Source organism: Phyllostomus hastatus, unplaced genomic scaffold (assembly GCF_019186645.2).
Source record: "Phyllostomus hastatus isolate PE091 unplaced genomic scaffold, TTU_PhHast_1.1 phas_contig_948, whole genome shotgun sequence".
NCBI lineage: Eukaryota > Metazoa > Chordata > Mammalia > Chiroptera > Phyllostomidae > Phyllostomus > Phyllostomus hastatus.
Genome location: NW_025333993.1, coordinates 2,223,526 through 2,243,170, shown reverse-complemented (window position 1 = coordinate 2,243,170; position 19,645 = coordinate 2,223,526). Strand labels below are relative to the sequence as shown.

The following is a 19,645-nucleotide window of genomic DNA, read 5'->3' as shown; positions in this document are numbered from 1 at the left end:
GGCAGGGGGGGGATGGTTTGTGAAGCAGAGTAAGTTCCAGGCTTGCTTGCGGAGATGGCAGGACCGTGTGAACGTTCAACGGCCTTGAACCTGTGTGCAGGGGCCTCTGTCTTGTCCCTTTTGGCTGTTGGGGGTGGGTCGGGGGTCTTCAGTTAACCTCGTACGCTCCAGAAGTTGAGCCGATTACTGCGGCGGTTTCATTTGGGGATCCTCCGGGCCCCACCTCAGTCGCTGGCCTCGTCCCGCTGAGCCGACCGGCGTTCTCACACACGTTGTCTGTCTTTAGCTGATCCGCCTGGTCCTGAGAGAGTCCTTCGAAGCTCTGAAGCGGACCGGCTGGGAAGAAAGGTCAGTGCACTGTCTGGGTCGCCATGCGGTGGCCTGAAAACCTTTAAAGGAGTGTGTCTTTGAGCCCTTCGGTTAACCAGCAAGAGTGAGTTGCCCAGTCTGGGTCTTCCACTCTGCCAAGTGCCGAGAAAGGCAAAATCCCCTTTTTTTTGCGGAAAGGACCTAAAACCCAGCAGAGCGAAATAAAAGGGTCGAGTGCACATGCCAGTCCGCTTTTTGTACTGATTTCAGTCGTCGTGTTTTCCCTTGTAAAACTCTCTGAGCCTCGCGTGGAGACAGAAGGCCACGTCTTCTGGGGGGATGGGGGGATGGCAGGGGCTGTGTTAACAGTCCTGTGTCCCGTGTGTTTTCTTTAGCCGGGTCAAGCTTTTCCTCAATGTCTTGATGAAGGAAGTCTTGCACCCCGAGAGTCAGTCTCCCGATGCAGTGAAATTCCACTTCATTGACATCTATCTGGACGAACTGTCCAAAGTAGGAGGGAGAGAGGTAAGAAACAGCCCGACACCTGCCCACAGAGCCCACAGCTAACCCGACCGGGGCTCTGGCCGTCCGTCCGCTGCTCCTGGGAGCCGGTGGGGGGCGGGGGGGGGGGACAGAGGGCTGGAAAGGAAACATTCTTCAGCATGTAAGAGGTTACCTGGATTTGGGATTGTGAGCAATTTTTACTTTTTTCTTTTTCACAAGCATTCTGCCGTGCACAGGGATTTCTTTTTATTAAAGAAAGTGTGTATCTTTTTAAAAAAAATAATCCCTCACCGCAGCCTCTGACGGTATTTACACAGAGCTGCGCCATGGAGGAGGTAGCAGGGACCAGCACTGACTGCACTGGGTGGCGCGCTCCTGGCGCCGGCGCCCGGGCAGCCCGCACAGCCCGCACAGCCCGCACGCTGTGCATTTGGGCGTCGTCAGTGTCACTCAGTCCTATTCGGCCTGCGAGAAAAAATAGGTGGTTCGTTTTCCAAAGACACATCGGAAAGGAGAAAAGATTCTTTTTTCCTTTATTTTCATTTCTTTTTGCCTATTTTATTTCTAAATTACAGCTTTTGGCAGATCAGAATCTCAAGTTTATTGATCCATTCTGCAAAATTGCTGCCAAGACTAAGGAGTAAGTGATGCACATGTGTTTCGTTCCTGCAGTTGGTGCTGAATTGGTGGGGGGGGGGATTGTTTTTTGTCGGGAAGCACGACGCGAGGTAGCCAGGGTGGCTGTCCAAAGCTAAGAACAGCCGAATGCGTAATTCCCCATAGAACAACGTTTGAAGCTTTGAGTCATAATTCAGCTCTTCTGGCTTTGCGGTTTGACCCAGTCATTCCAAGAATCACACCCTCCGCCCCCCAGAGTTCAGTCTGCTGTCTGTCCGTCCCACCGCTGCCAGCACAGAGACCCCGGCTGGCTCCCTGCAGCCACGGTTGGTTAGCCCAGAAGCGTATGCAAAAATACAAGTGCTTTCTGAGCGGCCGATCGGTCGTGCCGGGTCCTGGGCAGGCTGAAACCGGAGGCTCAGCGACTCCTCCTCTCGTCATTCTGTCCTCCTCCAGAAGCGAGGTCCAGACCGCTGGTTTTAATCACGTGCTCTTTGCTGTGCTTCCCCCTCAGCCATGCACTGGTGCAGACTATAGCTAGGGGTGTTTTTGAAGTCATTGTAGATCAGTCCCCTTTTGTGCCTGAAGCGGCAATGGAGGAACTGCCGACCAAAGTGGGCGGCAGCCACCGCTCCGAAGACGAGAGAGCCGGGAACGAGGTGGCGTGGAGGAAAACACTCAGTAAAAAGAAGACAGGTGAGAGAATTTCCTTGAGTGGTCTTTCTCTTTTTTAGGTGAAGTCCCCACCAAACACACACTTTTTAGTGCAACGGTCGGGGTCTCACCGCCTCCGTCCCAGAACTCGTCGGGTGCCGTGGACCCCACCTGAGACAGGAAGCGGGTGCATGTTGCAAACCCCCGTGCCCGTTCTGGGGGAGACCCTGCGCCTCACACGCAGTTCTGTTACCTCCCAGGACGGAGGGCCGTTCTCTGAGGGTTTTCCCGTTGTTGCTGCTGTTGCTTCGGGTGGTGTTTGTTTTTGTTGTCTTGGCTTTTTGGTTGAATTTAAACTCCCTAATGTGGGCTGGAATCTGCAGAGGGTCCTGGAGGGGAGACCCCCCCGTGCAGCTCCGTTGTGAGTGCGCACGGGTTTCTGTGGCCTTTCCGGTCCCCGAGTTCCCTCGGCTTCCTTGTCCTGGGGCGTTTCAGTGCCAGCCGTGAGCTCTCACCGTTCTCACCACTGCGGTGTCCCTGCGGTCGCGTAGAGAGTGTGCGTTCAAGTCGTGGCCCATCAGCTCTGACAGTGGGTCACAGCATCTCGGGGTGCAGCGGCGGAAAGTGGTCGGGGCGTACCTGCACTTTCGAGATGTTATGAAGCCATTGAAAAGCAAAGTTTTCAAAAACCAAAGACCACAGGAAATTGAATGTTTTTGTAAGCAGGACACAAAACTCAATGTAGGAAGACCCTGATTTCCTTATTTTAATCCTCACCCAAGGATATGTTCTTACTGATTTCAGAGACAGAGAGAGACACAGGGAGAGAGAGGGAGGGAGGGAAACACTAATCAGTTGCCTCCTGTACACACCCCAGCTGGGGATCGAACCCACAACCTAGGTATGTGCCCTGACTGGGCATCGAACCTGCAGCCTTTTGGTGCAGAGGACGATGATCCAACTAAGTGAGCCACCCAGCCCGGGCTGATTTAACAGTTACGTGTGCCTTAAATAATCCTGGAGGATGTAATAGTTAGCCCTACATGGCAGAGTTGTGAGGCTTCTGTTTGTTTTGTACTTTTGTCCATTTTCCTAAATTTTCTACATTGATCATATATTATTTTTTAATCAGGAAAAAACAAAAAGGGAAAGAAGAAACATTTTAATTTTAAATTCCCCAGAGGTGACAGGTTAACTAAAAACCCCGAGCACGCTCTGCGTGCTCGTGGCTGCTGCCTCCCCGCCTCCCACGTGTCTGTCTGAACCGGGGGTGGCCCCCTCTTCAGGAGCGCCTGCAGTGCAGGCGCCGTCCTGTCCTCCGTCTGCCCTGAGCCCCCACCACTGACACACCCCTATGACTCCCAACCAGTACAAGTTCGAAAAGCTGAGTTGTCAGGAATTCTTCGAATTATCCATTTAATGATAAGTTTTGCTTCGCTGCATCGTGTTTCCTGAGGCAGCCCCGTGACCTTAGTGTACCACGGCGCAGCTTCTGTCTACCTCCCACACCTGCCTGAAGTTGGGCACGGGCTCCTGAGTCTGCTCTCCACCCCCCTCACTGGCCAGAGCCCCCGTGCCTGAGCCCCTGGCCAGGGGCCACCGCCCCCTGCCGCTGTCTGGTGGGCAGGCCGTGCGTGCTGGCTGCACGGAAGGCCACGGAGGCCTGTCCGGAATGGCCTGAAAAGACAGAATTTGTGATCGCTCCCAGAGGTGTGTCCATGTCCAGGGGCTGGAAAACCGAAACATCTTCGGGGAATTACAAATGTATTTGCAGGGGTTTTCTCTTTAAAGAAATTGTCATTTTGACTCAGAGACGCCTAATTAGACGGTGATTCCTTCGGAAAGAGTCATTGCTGAGTAATGGAAGAATTTTGTCTTTGGCTATGTTTTGATAGCACTGGGCAAATACCACTCCAGGAAGGACGGACTCAGTGATGACGGTGAGGGAGACGATGGTGGCAGCGTGGAGGACACGGGGCCGCTTCTCCAGGTTGGTGGCAGCTGTCGCTTGTCATAGAGGGTAGAGCTGCTGTGGAGTGGCCTGACTAATTGGGAATTAGGGTCGGAGCTAATGAAACTCTGAGGCCTAACGTGTAAAGTCCTCTTCATCCCTCCATTCACTGAGGTCAGCTTCTTCATAATGAGCTTACCGGAGACAAATTTAAACGTGATGGGTTTCGAAAGATGTCAGCCTTCATGTTGGCTTGAATGGCTAAGATCTGTTCTGTTCCATGCAGCAAAGTCAGCTCACTAGCGCTTTTCAAAGTTGACTATGTTACCAAGTGCAAATTAGAAGGGAAAGAAGAACTACAGCTAGCGTCTTCCGAGAAGAAATAGAACAGATGTTTCAAAGGTCTTCTTTAAGCCCTCGGTCGCCAGGTCTGAGCGCAGGCCGGTCCAGGCGGGCCTCTGGGAGAGCTTCCCAAGTCCCCCACGGGGCTGCGTGCTCTGTCGCTGGTGCGTGTGCGTTTCCGAGTCGGGTTTCTGCGGTTTATGTCAGCTCCTCTTCTCTCGCAGTTTGACTATAAGGCCGTTGCTGCCCGACTCCTGGAGATGACCCACAGGAAAAACATCCCTCCCTTCAACCGGAAACGTCTCTCCAGGCTAATCAGGAAGTACGTATCGATCGAGAGGATGTCGCTTGATTCTCATTCACGTTCACGTCCAGCCCTTCCATTTCTCTCACGGTGTAGGACACGCTGTCAGCACTCACCTTTTTATTTATAGCGCATGCACACACACACACACACACACACACCTGTAAACAGTGATGTTCGGTGACGACAGCTGCCCACCTGCCCCCCACCCGTCCCAGTGCCCCCGTCACACGCAGCCACACTCGTCTCTCGTGGCCGTTTCACGGTGGTGTGAGGAGAAGCCCGCTGGTGACGTCTGAGATGAGCAGACTGGGAAACTGCACGCAAAGGTGCCGCTGCGGTGGTCACCCATTGGTGCGCTGTCGACAGGGTGGGGAGGGGCGGGGCTTTGCACCCAGTCCCCCGCTTCTCCCCATGGTTATTTATGCTGAGGTTGTCGTCGATGTCGTTACGGCTGTACCAGTAATTCACTGCAGAGCCGGGCGACGTGTTACGATCGGTGACATACACCAGCTGAGTCTGATGGCGCCCCGTGTCAGCAGGCACTGTTCTGGGCACTTAAGTTAGTTCGTGTTGAGAAAAGCCCTGTCAGAGGGCTTCTGTAAACTTCCCGCTCAACCTGTAGGTTAACTCAGGCACAGGGGCATCGCTGCCATTGCCCAACGGCCCGAAGTCGTAGCTGCCAGACTCGGGGCAGGAGCACACCTCTGCCCCCTGGCCGGGGGCTCCGCCCCGGATCCACGCAGCCCTGCACGCGTCCTTTGTGTTCCCACGAACCGAAGTCTCGCGGGCCAGACGCTACTTGGCATCCCTCCACTTGGTGAGCCGAGAGGAGGGCGGCGTAGGGGCAGAGGCCTGAGCCGTTCCGGCCGTAAGGAGCAGGAAGGACAGCCGAGAGCGGGCTCGGCCTTCGCTTTTGGCCTTTGCGCCACACCGCCTCCTTGGCCTCCCCTCCTGGAGGAAATCTGTCTCACAGACACACATTGCTTCAAGTTCTGTGCCTGTGTTCACTGAAGACAGAAAGAAGGGATTTCTTCATGAACTTCTATTGTTTTCTTTTTCAGATTCCAAGATCTCTCTGAAGGTGAGGAAGTCAGAGGATTGGAACTGGTGTTCTCGCCTAAATACGGGCCTTTCCAAGCGCATTTGTGCCAAGTAGTACAACGCAAGATTGAAAACATGAGAAATGGCAGAGACCTTGACCTTCCAGAGGTCGTCAGCTACACCCCGTGCAGGCACAGCTGAGAGAAGCCCTTGGAAAAACCAGTGTGGGGCTTTTTAAAGTCTTGCCCACCCACTCTCCCGTCCCGGGGGCCAAGCTGAGCCAGACACAAGGGCCACCAGACAAGGGGTACCCCCAGAGGGCACTGGGGATGGGGGCAGTTATTTCAGCAAGGAGGGTTTCCGTTGGTCCCCCAAGTTTCAGTTCGACCCTTTATGAAGAACAGTTGGTCTCTCAGGAGCCCAGAATTTTGTTGACTACTAAGACCACTTGTCCTGTGGGGAAAGTTGCTTTCTGTAAACTTCATTGCATTTGAGCAAATCGGTGGTGTCCCTGGGACCCCAGGGGTGCTGAGAACTAGGGTGCGCAGACCTGGTGGAGACAGCACAGCCGAGCCCTGGGGCTGAGCTGGAGACTGCCGTCACCCCAGGTTTGCAGTCCCCAGCCTTGAGGGAGGAAGCCACAGAGTTGTTTGAGGTCTGGAGTTCCTGTGTGCAGTAGCTCTGAGGGTTGGACTGGAGACATAGTGAGGGGCGATGATAAAGAGGCAGAAACCGAGGTTAAAAATCTGCCTGCGTGGCGTGGGGAGGGGACGGGGCGCTTAGGCCCCCAGGGGCGGCTGCAGGAGTCTCGGAGAGCTGACTCACTGTGACTTCGGTGCCCAGCAGGTGGGATACCTCAACTCGGTTTTGCTGAGGACGTTTCTACCGATGAAGATGACCACGCCTTCAGTCAAGGAAGGCCTAAGAAAAAGGGAAATAAACTTCTGGAGAAACCGGACACGGAAAAGGGGACAGGTGAGGGAAAGGCGCGAGGCCTGCGAGGCCTGAGGAGACGGGGCGGGCAGCCCTCAGGGGCAGCGGGCGCCCTTGCAGCGACCTCTGGCCACTGTCTCCGTACATCATTACAGAGCGAAAGCTTTGCTTGTATGGCTGCAAGGTTGTTTCCACGTGTTTGGTTTCTCTGGGGCGCCCGCACTCCCTGAACGAAAAGCATTTGTTCACTCCTGGCGGCGGCACCTGTGGAGAAAGTGCCGCGGACGTGGAGGTGCTAGGAACACGCCACCCTGTGAAGCGTTTGTTTTATCACCACCCAGGTCTGCGGCCTCTACCTTTGGCCTGAAAATTAGTAGAAATCTGAACATGTTTCAGTTCCATCTACACTGAAAGAGGCATTAGGAAGGTTTCTGACCACAGCGGGGAAGGGGACGGGATGGGGCCAAAGGAGAGAACTAGAGCTCAGGTGTGCCGAGGATCAGGGCCACTCCTCGCGCGGCCGCAGAATCCCCCACGACACCTGCTGTCCGCTTGGTATTGGGGCACCTGCTTATTGACTTGTGTGTCCTTCTAGGAAACGAGTTCTTCGTGGCTGAGGGAGAAGAGAGGAAAGGCGGTGTTCAGAAGAGGAAAAGGAAAAAGAAGAAGAACCAGCTTCAGCTCGAACACCTAGGGTCCAGGGACGCAGCCACGCCCGCCCAGCAGAGTGGGGGCAGTGAGGCCGAGGCAGGTCCGGGAAGAGCACAGAAGCAGGGTGTGCTTGAGCTGGGGGCAGGGGCTGCGCCCGGCCCCCAGGAGCAGAGCGGCTCAGAGTGCCCCCCCTCGCACCCTCCCACACGCAGCAGGAGGAAACGAGCGAGGAAGAGGAACCCACAGTTCCAAGGGCTGACCTCGGAGTCAGCAGCGTCACCTTCGGAGGACTTGTGTCAAGGTGGCCTCAGCAATGGTCACGGTCAGGCGCTTGCCCCCCAAGCGTCCCCTGCCGGTGGAGCCCCAGCCCCTAAGAGGAAGCGGAAACTCAGGGCCCCCTGGGCCAACGGTAGCCCCTCCACGCCGGCCTGGCCCCCACCGCAGGAGGAGGGCCCTGCGGCAAGCCCAGCAGACGGAGAGCGTTGCCCAGCCTCCCTGCCCCAGGCTGGGAGGCTAAAGAAAAAGAAGGGGGAGCCCGGCCGCCTTGACCTCTACAACCCATGCACGCAGAAGACAGCCATCTTCAAAAAGAGGAAGAAGATGAAAGAGATGTTGAACTTGGTGGAACACAGCAGAGCATTGGAATCCGAACTCAAGCTCGTCCGGACTCTGGTAAGGTGACTGGGCGCCAGTAAGGGTGGCCAAGGTTCTGGTGCCAAAGATCAGGGGTTCTTGCCTCCTCGGGCCCCAGTTTAGGGGGGAGGGGGGACAGATCAGACCTTTGGGCTAAGGAGCTGTCGTGGTTCCTAACACCCTCTACCAGTGCGTGAAGAACTGTGACCGAGACTCGGTGGCATGCAAGACAGTTGTCATGCTGCTCCGTTCCCTCCCCACCCCCACCCAGCTGCTCGCTCCAAGGGGCTGTGGAAGGGCCACATCCAGCTGGGACAGTTGTCCCCGTGGCCCAGGCAGGCACACTGCACTGCTGTGTCAACAGACAGACCATCAAACGCTTGAGTGTCCCATCAAACGCTGGTCTTGATTTTCTTCAACTCACGGCCAGTCCTGGGCCCAGAGTTCTGTGTGGCTTGTCTTTTCAATGAGAAGACTTTCGTCCCACCTGGATCTCTAGAGCCACATGTGAGCGAGAGCCAGCCAGGCTCTGGGCCTGCTTGTCACCCCTCACTCTGGACACACGGTGCACCTGTGCCAGCGGTGGGCACCTGGTCACGTGCCGCTTTCACTCAGCGGCAGAGACGAGTAGTTGTGACAGACACCCTATGGCCCTCGAAGCCGAAACCACCTCCTCCCCGGCCCTCCGCGAGCAGCTCGCTGCCCCTGCCCAGTGCTCGGTTTGCGCACGCCGCTGTGCCGTGGTTGCGGTGACCAGGCCTCTCCAGCAGGGTGAGCGTGAATGAGTGAGTCTCTGGTCAGTAGAAGTCCCCGCTGGGAAAACAGAGCACTCACCTGGGCTACAGGAGTCTGCTGTCACCTGGACCTTCCCCTGCTGAGCTGTGGCACCTTTTCTGGGCTCTGCAGCCTCCGCCCACCCCTCACCATTCACTCAGTGCTCAGTTCACGAAGAATGTCAGAGAAAATTCCTTCTTCACGTCTCATTTCTCAGGCCCCTGCACCCTCTCAGAGAGAATTGGGACAGTCGAAAAATAAGCAACAGGGTTATCGGCGGTTTTTCCTCCCGAAGGGGGCACCGTGTCTCTGCGTCTCTGGTGGCAGGAGTGGGGCAGCACAAGAGGGAGGACCCCTGGGTGTGCCCCTCGTGGGTTCTGCTCAGGGAAGGTAGCCAACTTCCCAGCCAGGGGCACCAGAGACCGGCCAAGGGCACCAGAGTGACGTCGACCACACTGCGTTTCCCAGACTCCTGGGGTCCCAGAACTCGAGCGGGGTCTCTGGGCGGGCGGTGGTCCGGTGTAGAGCGCCCAGTGGACATTCGTGGCCTGCCTGAAGCGGACCTACGGGACCTAAGCCGGAGGCCACGCCCACACTTCTATGCCAGGGTTTCTGTGTATGATCGTGTCTCTGATCAGAAATGAAAAACTGAGTTACTTAGTAAGTCACGTGCTGCATAAGGACAGTCACCAGCAGACGGTCTGTACAACAGTGGCCCCTGATGCTGTAATAGAGCTGAAAGATTCCTGTTGCCTGGTGACGTCACAGCCGTCCTGCGGCTTCCTCAGAAGAGTGCCGCCTCCTCCAGAAGAGCCTCGGGCAGGCCCGGCCGCCACAGCAGGCGGCAGCTCCAGGGGTGGCACTGCCCAGGAGGCCTTCTTGCGGGGTGAGATGTAGAGGCGGAGACGGTGGCAGTGACCCTGACCCCATGCGGCCTAAGCTAATGTGTGTGTTTGCAAAAAGGTTTTAAAAATGAAAAAAAAAGTAATAGAAAAAAGCTTGTAGAATGAGGATATGAGGGAAGAAAATATTTCTGTACAGCTAGGACTTCCGGCCAAGATGGAGCCGTAGGCAGTCACACTGTGCCGCCTCCTCACACAATCAAAAGGAGGACAACAAAAATTTAGAAACAACAACAAAAATCACCCAGAATTGGCAGAAAATTGAACTGTATGGAAGTCCAACAACCAAGGAGTTAAAGTAGACACATTCATCCAGACCGGTAGGAGAGGTGGAGTCAGGCGGCCGGGCGGAGCGGACTCGCAGCGAAGCGGCAGCGGGTGGAGCCAGCGAGGTGGCAGATTGTGGAGGGGTGCGGTGCATAAGGTGGCCCCCGGGCCAGGCGGTCCCACATTCATGTGCAGATAAACCAGGAGAAACTGGGAAGCTAGACAGACGGCGCAACCCAGGGCTCCAGCGTGGGGAAATAAAGCCTCAAAACACCAATTGAAAACACCTGTGGGGGTTGAGGTGCCAGGAGAGACCCCCAGCCTCACAGGAGAGTTTGTTGGAGAGACCCACAGGGTCCTGGAACGTGCACAAACCCACCCACCCGGGAATCAGCACCAGAAGAGCCCAGTTTGCTTGGGGGAAGCAGCGTAAGGGACTGAAATCCAGCAGAGAGCGGAGCAAGCACCATTGTTCCCTCGGACCTGGCCCCACATACAGCGTCACAACCCAGCCACTGGTTTGACCCGCCCTGGTGGACACCCAAGTCTCTGCCCCTCATACATAACAGGTGCATCAAGACAAAAAAAAAAAAATGGCCCAAATGAAAGAACAGATCAAAGCTCCAGAAAAAATACAACTAAGCAACAAAGAGATAGCCAGCCTATCAGATGCACAGTTCAAAACACTGGTGATCAGGATGCTCACAGAATTGGTTGAATTTGGTCACAAATTAGATGAACAAATGAAGGCTGTGCTGAGTGAAATAAAGGAAAATGTACAGCGAACCAGTAGTGATGGCAAGGAAACTGGGACTCAGATAATTGGAGTGGACCAGAAGGAAGGAAGAAACATTCAATCAGAAAAGAATGAAGAAACAAGAATTTTTTAAAAATGAGAGGCTTAGGAACCTCCAGGACATCTTTAAATGTTCCAACATCCAAATTATAGGGGTACCAGAAGGAGAAGAGGAAGAGCAACAAGTGGAAAAGTTATTTGAACAAATAATAAAAGAGAACGTTCCCATTCTGGCAAAGGAAATAGACTTCCAAGAAGTCCAGGAAGCTCAGAGTCTCAAAGAACTTGGACCCAAGGAGGAACACACCAAGGCACATCAGAATTATATTAGCTAAGATTAAAGATAAGGAGAGAATCTTAAAAGCAGGAAGACAAAAGAGAACTACCTACAAAGGAGTCCCATCAGACTGTCAGCTGATTTCTCAAGAGACCTTACAAGCAAGAAGGGGCTGGAAAGATGTATTCCAAGTCTTGAAAGGCAAGGACCTACATCCAAGACTGCTCTATCCAGCAAAGCTTTCATTTAGAATGGAAGGGCAGATAAAGTGCTTCTCAGATAAGGTCAAGTTAAACAACATCACCAAGCCCTTATTATATGAAATGTTAAAGGGATTTATATAAGAAAAAGATAAAAACATGTACAGTAAAGTGACAGCAAACTCACAATTATTAACAATCACACCTAAAACAAAACCAAAAACTAAGCAAGCAACTAGAACAGGAACAGAACCCCAGAAATGGAGATCACATGGAGGGTTAGCAACAGGGAAGTGGCAGGAGGAGAGAGGGGGAACAGATATAGAGAACAAGTAGCATAGACAATAGGTAGAAAATAGACAGGGGGAGGGCAAGAATAGTGTGGGAAATGTAGAAGCCAAAGAACTTATGACACATGGACATGAACTAAAGGGGGGGAGTGTGGGTGGGAGGGGCTGTGCAGGGTGGAGGGGAGTGAAGGGAGGAGACAGGACAACTGTAATAGCCATAATCAATAAAATATATTAAAAATAAAATCACTAAAAATATATATTTCTGTACAGCCATATAATGTTTTCGTTTTCAGCTAAGTGTTATTACAAGAGCCGAGTTAAAAATGTTTAACCCTGGCTAGGTGGCTCAATTAATTGGACCCCTGTCCCGTACACCAAAGGTTGTGGGTTCGATTCCTGGTCAAGGCACCTGCAGGAGGCAGCGGATAGGTGTTTCTCTCACATCAGTGTTGCTGTCTCTCTCTCAAATCAATTAAAAACATACATTCAGGTGGGAATTTTTTTTTAAATTAAGTCTATGAAGTAAAAAAGTTACAGTAAGCTATGATTGATTTATTGGAGAAAGACAAGCACGTTTTATAAACTCGTGTTGCCTAAGTGTGCAGTGGTTACAGGGTCTCCGGTCGTGTTCAGCATCATCCGAGGCCTTCACACTTTCTCCCCACGCAACCCCTGACTCCATCCGTGGGAAACGCCCCCTACAGGGCCCTCTATCACGGTTGTGCCCCTTTTCTGTGCCTTCTCTGTGTCCAGACGCGCCAGCGCCGCCCGTCGGGTCAGCTGCCCGCAGTGCGCTGTGTCTCAGTGCCTCCGTGCTGCTCGCGCACGCTGGAATTGCCTGACCGCACGCTTCTCAGCACGGATCCCCGTCTCGAAGCCGTGCGTGGCAGTAAGGCCTCTTTCAAAGGCAGAAATCTTCAAAGCACGGGACTGAGTTTGCAGACGAGTAAAAATGGTTCTTGTGGCTGAAAAGATACGAAACCTCTGGGCCTGCTGGCAGGGAGCCATGGTGAAGTGGCAGCTTTGCTCCGCTGAGCCAGAGAGGGCTGTTTGCACATCTGGCTCCGGAAAGAGCGAGGTGTGAGGTTTCTGAGCCAGTAAATGGGTCTCATGTGAGCCACTGCGATCCGTGCCCTCACCCCCCATGGCGTCTGCACCCCCTTGTCCCACTTCCCCTTCCTGTGTGGATGGGGGTGGCACAGGTGGCACTGGGTGTGACCTCCCCTGTCTTCTCGCCCCCCCTCACACAGGGGAGCAGTGGAGCTTTCAGCCCTTTGAAGAAGAAGAAGCTGAGGACCGAGAATGACTTTGTGAAATTTGATACGCCCTTCCTACCAAAGCCCCTGTTCTTCAGGAAAGCTAAGAGCAGCCCAGCCACCTCTGTGACCCCTGCTATGCAGGTAAGCGCTGAGACCACTCCAGAGGGGCTGTGTGGGGCTGTGGGGGGGGGGGGTGCTGCACTCAGCATGCGGCTTTGCCTGTGCTGCTGTCCACGGTGCACAGGCTCCGGTTTGGGGAGCCCGGGTCTGGGTGCAGGCTGTGCCAGGGTTTCAGGGGGCCCGCATTGGCTCTGGGGCTGGCCCAGAGGGTCTGGTCAGGGGTGCCTCGGAACTCACGGGAAGAGGGGAGATCTAGAGAAACAGGCAGTGAAGCGGGTGGCAGGGAGCCGCAGAGAGCCCCGGGTTTACAGATCAGATGTGATGGAACTGGAAAAGCTGGTGTTCAGGGAGACGGGTGGACTCTCGGTGGGCACGTTATTCAGCTGGCCGGCGATCTGGGAAGACGGCGGGTGTGTGTGCCCTAACAGACCGTCTCACGGTTCCTCTCACGGCAGCCTTTTTCACGGGGAAAAGTGTGGGTAAGGAATTTGGAACTCAGGGAAGACGTTGCTCAGACAAAGCCACAGTCGGGCAGTTTCCCTGACGTCCTTTCACCCACTGACGCGTGGTTTTCTGTCTGTGTCCTGCGTGCTGCGTCCTGCGTCCTGTGTCCTGGACAGCCGACCGTCCCCCCTGGAACACAGCGGCTCAGATGCCGCCCTGACTGCGCACGGCCTCCTCCAGGGCACAACGGTCCATCGCCAGCCGTCTCCCGGAGTCCGGCTTCCGGTTCCTGAAACAATAGCTTTTCACATGCACCCGCTACTAGGCTTCTTAACTATTACCTAAAACGAAAATTTTCCAACTCCTGAGTCCCCCATCAGAGGAGCCTGCCAAGGACACCAGTGGGTGTTCAGGCTGGTGGAAGGAGCGGGGGGTGCAGTCCCCCAGTCACGGTGGGTGAGCGTGGGCCCTGTCCTGGGAGGCCAGGTGGGGGCCATGAAGGAAAGGGTCACCCCTGCCAAGTACCACCAAAAAGTGGGACGAGGTGCGGACCAGCGCATGCCGGAGGCTCATCGGGAGCTGCCTCCAGGGGATGGAGGTCTTGGTGGAGCCGTGGGCATAGGTCCCGGGCCGGCCCCGCTGGGGAGACAGGAGCAGGTGCTGCTTCAGCGGCCTCGAGCCAGCACAGCGCCCCCTGCCTGTGTTCGCATTGCCATACAAGATGCTCTGGGGCTGTCTGTGAGTGACTCCGGGTGTACAGGCACCAGGTTCTGCTCATAACGTGGTAATATTCAAGCAAAAATGGGGTGAAGTAGAACTAGGGGCTCACGCAGAAATGTGGGTTCCAGGAAGGAATTTGAGAAAGTGCTACATACACAAAATGGGTCAGCTTCTAGACATTTTTCAAATATGAAAGTTATTTTTTTTAATCCTCACCTGAGGACGTGCTTATTGATTTTAGAAAGAGGGGAGGGACGGAGACAGAGAGAAACATCAGTCGGTTTCCTCCCCCAGGGGCCCTGAGTGGGGAGCGAACCCAAAACCCAGGCGTGTGCCCTGAACGGGAATCGAGCCCTTGACCTTTCAGCTTATTGGGCAGTGTCCCAACCAACTGAGCCACACCAGTCAGGGCTCAGCTTGGTTAATGTCAGCGAATGGTTAGAACATTCGAGTCTGTTTGGAGCCCGGTGCGCAGAAAGTTGGGAAGCGCGGGTCCCTTGCCCACGGAAGCTCCGCCCCATCATAGGGATAATGTGACCAGGTTAACGCTGAAACTGGACACCAGAAATGGGCACTCTTTATAATTTTTCAACGGCGACCCTTCTCCTGTAACTTGGGAGGTTTCGAATGTGGCAATTTTGTCCTGCCTTCTTCCTCGGAAGGCAGAAGCTGGAGCCGGCGATGGAGCAGGTCACTGCAAAGGGGTGCTGGCACTGCCCGCCTCGCAGACCTGTCGTGTGTGATCGAGAAAACACCGCGTGCAACTCGGGCCCGGGGTGCGCGCAGCGAGGTCCCGATGAGGCACAGAGGCGGGTGGACCCGGGCCCCTGGGCTCCGTGCCGTGTGCCCCTGGAGGCTGGTGGGCACCTGTGAGTGGCCAGGAACTCCGACGGACAAGGCCCCTCGGCCGCTGCATACCTCTCCCTTACCTCTGTTACGGGCTTCTTTCTTCTGCAGCTCAACAAAACCCCGTCCAGCTCCAAGAAGGTCACCTTCGGGTTGAACAGAAACATGACTACGGGTGAGTGCGGGCTGTGCTCGCAGTCGCGGTCCGCTCCCCGGGCGGGCGGCCCTGACCTCAGCCCTGGCTGAGCCCAGCCTTCATCCAAGGGTGGGGGAGAGGAGGCAGGGGGCGAGGAGGCTGGGGGCTTGGTGTGTGGAGATTTCTGGGGCCTCTGGAAGGTGGTTACCTGGTAGGTGACGTGAACAGCCATCTTCCCACGCCCGCCTGCCTAGGATGCATTAGTTGTTCTGGCCTGAGATATAACGGTGTGTCGGCTGTAGCCGCCTCTACCTAAATTCAGAACCTCCCTGCCCAAAAGAAGGTGAAGAGAGGGATGTCTTGTTTTTCAGCTTTTAACATCGGCGTGATTCACTTGTGTTTGTTTTGTTTTATTTTTTCCAAAGGAAGCCAATGTTATTAAAAGTATGTGAGTTTAAGACCTGGCTCTGGTTAGAGACAAGTACCTGTGTGTGTGTGTGTGTGTGTGTGTGTGTGTGTGTATGCGCACACATGCGTGTGCACTCGGACACACACAGGCACAGAGGCCTCGCAGGAGAGACCTGGGCGATGCCCCGCCCTGCACGCACGCACACATACAACCCCCGCCCCAGGTCACGTCTGTATCGCTGGAGGCGGCAGGAGGAACAGATCCCAGAAGGAAAGGCCCCTCCTGCCGCTCTTCGTGAACCCTCGGTTCCACTCACTGCCCACATCCCAGAAACAGTCCTGCCCTCCAGGGGCTTCCCTCAGAGTCTGTCCAGGTGGCCCTCGGGGCTGGTTCCCTGCCCTGGAGTGAGTGCCCAAGCCCCCAGCTGGGGGGACAGCACGGAGGCGGGACAGAGAAATCACACCCAGTAACATGTGGCCTTGCTCTCGTCGGGCAGAGTTCAAGAAGACAGACAAGAGCATCTTGGTCAGTCCCACGGGTGCCTCCCGAGTGGCCTTCAACCCTGAGCAGAGGCCCCTCCACGGAGTGCTGAAGACCCCCACCAGCTCCCCCGCCAGCACCCCCCTGGGGCCCAAGAAGCCGCTGACCCCCACACCAAAGAGAAGGCCGACGGCCATGGACTTCTTCTAGGAGAGGAGCAGAGTCTTATTTGTAAGGACCGCTTTTGTACAGAATGCTCTACAAGTTGTAACTTTATAGGTGGGGTGTTTCCTATTGCTCTGTGAGTTGTGTGTCCGAGGGTCTGGGCGTGAGCCGTGCTGCTGCTGCTGCTGCTGCTGCGGGTGTCCTGGCTGGAGCTTCCGCTACAAACATCCTTCCTGCTGCAGCTCGCCGGGACCCCACGTTTGTGGGTCCTTCGGTGCCTCCACGGGCGTGGGAGCCGAGAGCGTGGTGGTGGCCGTCACCGCGGGCAGGCGCCGTGGGCACGGGGACAGCCAGAGTTGGACTGAATCCGCGGTGCAGTCGTCTCTCCAGCCGGGCTCAGCTGGAGGTGGACCTGCGAGCGGGGGCGGGGAGCAGCGCCCTGCGGCCGGCCGAGTCCTTCCCTGTGATCCTACCTCTCAGCCGACCCAAAGTGTCCTCACTGGCGGGGGGCAGCGCCGCCCGCTCGCCTGCCCAGGTCCCCGTGCTCCGGCTGCTCTGTGTACGGGAGTGTCCGCGCCAGCCTCCGCAATGCCTGGCGCCCACGGAGCGGCTTTTCGTCTTAAAGGAGAACCCAGCTCTCCAGGGAGGTGGCGGCAGCGTCTGAAGAGCCCGGCCCCCGCTGGAAGGCGGGCAGCGCAGTCTTCAGAACAGCGTGTGCATATTTATTTGTTCGTTGCTACCTTGTATCTGAAATACTGAGTCTTGCACTTACAGGTTTTTATAAAGTCTAATTTTAGTTAATCACAAAAAATCGGGGCCAGGGAAGGCACACAGACCTGAACTGGGGAGACAAATGAACTTGGAGCAGCCTCGCTGCTGATCCCTGACCTTGTTTAGAGCAGCTGGGCCTGCCCTGAGCCTGGGTGAGGGACGGGGTGCAGACTCCGAAGTCGGGTGGTCGCCCGCCTCGGGAAAGTGCCTGGTCCCTGGCTCCCTCTCAGGTTCGCACTCTGACAGTGCAAACCTACAGGAGGAGTCATAATGGAGGGACACCGTTTTCCCTCTGGTGCCCAGCGCTTCCCGGCCTGCTCTCTGCTCCTGGGTCTCAGGCCTCCTGGGAGTCAAAGTCCCCCGCCTCCCAAGCCAGAGCCCCAGTTGCTTACCAAAGCCGGGGCCAGCCCCCTTTGCTACTCCCCAGCCCAGGGCCCCAGCGCGCCCTCAGTGGCTCAGGCCGTGGCTTCCGGTGAAGGGCGGCCGTCTGAGATTACATCATCCAGCCGCCCGGTTCCCGTGACCACAGAACCAGGGTGGGCTTCAGCTGCACACCGGAGGTGGGCGGGCTTGCCCGCGAAGGCCCTGCTGCAGAGGAAAGGGAACTGTCCCTCGCCTGCTCTGTAACAAAGTGTCGGCGCGTCTCTGTAATGAAGAGTCTCGTGTAGGAAATGTACCTGTTGCAGCTGCGTGGCCCTGGTGTGCTGCGTTGGCTGTCGCACCCGACACTCCATCGGGACCAGAACTGGAGTGTGAAAAGATAAGATTTGAGTGGTCCGATATTTTTAACTTAAAAAAAGAATTCATTATCCTTGGTCACATTATTTTTCTAACAACTTCTATTTTAGCTTCAAAGATAGGTCTTAGAGCCAAATGGACTGCATAACCCGACGGCGCTGAGCCATCTTAGCAAGACGGTCCAGCCCACAGAGGGCGCATGTGTTCTCGGGACGCCTGTGGGGCCCTCCCCCGTGGCTGCTGCCCGCCCCCTGCCCCCTGTCTCTGAGGCGTCGGGATGCGGGCTGCCCACCCGTGGGCGTGGGCCCGGAGGCCGCGTGTCCGGGGTCGCATCCGCCCTTCTCCAAATCCGCCCTCACTCCACTTTGTGGGTAAGTCCCGTGGCTTGATGTGACTTACTTTTAATCTCTGTACATTTTGGCTACAAAGGAAAAAGAAATTTTTAAAAAATCCTCATTCCCTATACACACAGAAGAACGCGTCACATAAAGAAACTATTTAGAGTAACGGTTTTCTGCCTGGTGCCTGTCGTTTTCCTGGGTGAAATGGCCGAGCGGACCTGGCGGTCCGAAGCAGGAAGGGACTGAAGTCACTGGGCGCCGCTGGTCTGCGCGGTAGTTTGTGAAACAGCCTGTGGGGTCTGGTGTCACGCGTTACAGTGCGTCGTCCTCTCTGACCTGTCCTGAACTGAAAGCACAAGGCGGGTGTAAAGCCGTTGTTGGTGTGGGGGGGAGATTATGAAATTGAGTCCATCTTTTGATTTTTGTACATTTTCTCTGAATTTCCCCGACCGCTGGCAAGCCCCGTTCGTTTACAACCAGTCTGCCGTCGTGTCCGTGGGGCTTGTCAGTGCTCGGCAAAGCCAAGTTCAATAAAGAGAAACCTGTCTGCCCTCAGATGAACGCTGGATGTTGACTGTCAGCGGGCGCCGCCCCGGGGACGACAGCACGGCAGGAGGGGCTGGTCAGCAGGGCCCTCTCTCTCCCCCCTCTCTCTCCCCCTCTCTCTCTCTCTCCCTCTCTCTCTCCCCCCCCCTCCCTCCCTCCCTCTCTCTCTCCCTCTCTCTCTCTCTCTCCCCCTCCCTCCCTCCCTCTCTCTCCCTCTCTCTCTCTCTCCCTCTCTCTCTCCCTGTCTCTCTCTCTCTCTCTCTCTCTCTCTCTCTCTCTCTCTCTCTCTCTCTCTCTCTCTCTCGGGTGCCCCCCCGCAGGGCCAGCCAGGGGTTGCCGGGGCCGTCTCCTGAGACAGGGAGGCAGGCGCTCGCTGCCAGCCCTCGGCCTGTGAGGACGAGCACAGAGCAGCCGCCGTCCTGGGTGGACTCCCCCGCGCATCCCACAGGTGCGGCCGCCACCAGGTGTCGAGGGCACAGCCGGAACACTAAGGTCCCTGTGAGGCCTGCCCCGGCCATCATATGCCCTGCACCCCTGCGGTGCACCTGTACGCACCTGCCCCTCAGGTTTCAGTCTCGCATGTGGCTCCAGCGTCAGCTGAGGGTCCCACTCCACGCCTGTGGGCACCAGAGCACCCCCCGAGGTGAGTGTGAAGTCCCACAAGGGTGTCTGTCATTGGGGACCCCACTCTTGATTGTCTCCTCCGCCTGGCTCTTGTTCTCCGTCCCTTCCCCCCGACAGGGGCACAGGGTCTCCACCAGAACCTTCCTCCTAGGGTTAGGGAGCAGGGTTAGGTCAGAGGTTACGTCACCCTCCCTCCACAAGCCTAAGATAACACCTGAAATGGCATTTTTCGGGGTGACCGTCACCGAGATTTCTCACCACGTATGCGTGCACCCGCAGTTCTGAGCCCTCGGCGGTCAGCCGGCCCCCGCTCCCCCACCAGCGTGGGCGCCGCCGTCCGGAACCAGAGGCACAGCCCCCGTGGCCCTCAGCCGCCTGCCCCCCTCTTTCCACACTGGCTCACAGGGCGCTCAGCGGAGAACAGCGTGGCAGGTGACAGGAGCCACCCTCCCGAGAAGACGGGTTGCCAGGGGCTGCTTCTCCCCGTGGACCCCCACAGTGTGTCCTCGACACCCCTCGGCAGACGCTGCGCACCTGCCGCGCCCGGCGCTGTCCGGGATGGCACGCCACAGACAAAAGCCGTGCCCGGCCTGG

The 19,645-nt window shown here is 56.2% G+C and overlaps 1 protein-coding gene across 2 annotated transcripts in view; it reads left to right on the top strand.

The window, feature by feature from the left end:
• Positions 1-18,436, top strand: part of RRP1B (ribosomal RNA processing 1B) — a 30,799-nt gene extending 12,363 nt beyond the window's left edge. Inside the window, exons 5-16 of one of the 2 annotated variants that reach the window (XM_045852582.1) lie at positions 287-348; positions 705-834; positions 1,389-1,453; positions 1,946-2,127; positions 3,981-4,075; positions 4,603-4,700; positions 5,747-5,766; positions 6,573-6,701; positions 7,255-7,982; positions 12,703-12,852; positions 14,953-15,016; positions 15,883-18,436. In XM_045852582.1, coding sequence (XP_045708538.1) covers positions 287-348; positions 705-834; positions 1,389-1,453; positions 1,946-2,127; positions 3,981-4,075; positions 4,603-4,700; positions 5,747-5,766; positions 6,573-6,701; positions 7,255-7,982; positions 12,703-12,852; positions 14,953-15,016; positions 15,883-16,076 — 1,917 coding nt within the window. In that variant the 3' untranslated portion in view covers positions 16,077-18,436. Of the gene's footprint in view, positions 1-286; positions 349-704; positions 835-1,388; positions 1,454-1,945; positions 2,128-3,980; positions 4,076-4,602; positions 4,701-5,746; positions 5,767-6,569; positions 6,702-7,254; positions 7,983-12,702; positions 12,853-14,952; positions 15,017-15,882 lie in introns of both variants that reach the window. The other variant, XM_045852581.1, reaches the window with a different exon arrangement.
• Positions 18,437-19,645: the final 1,209 nt, after the last annotated feature.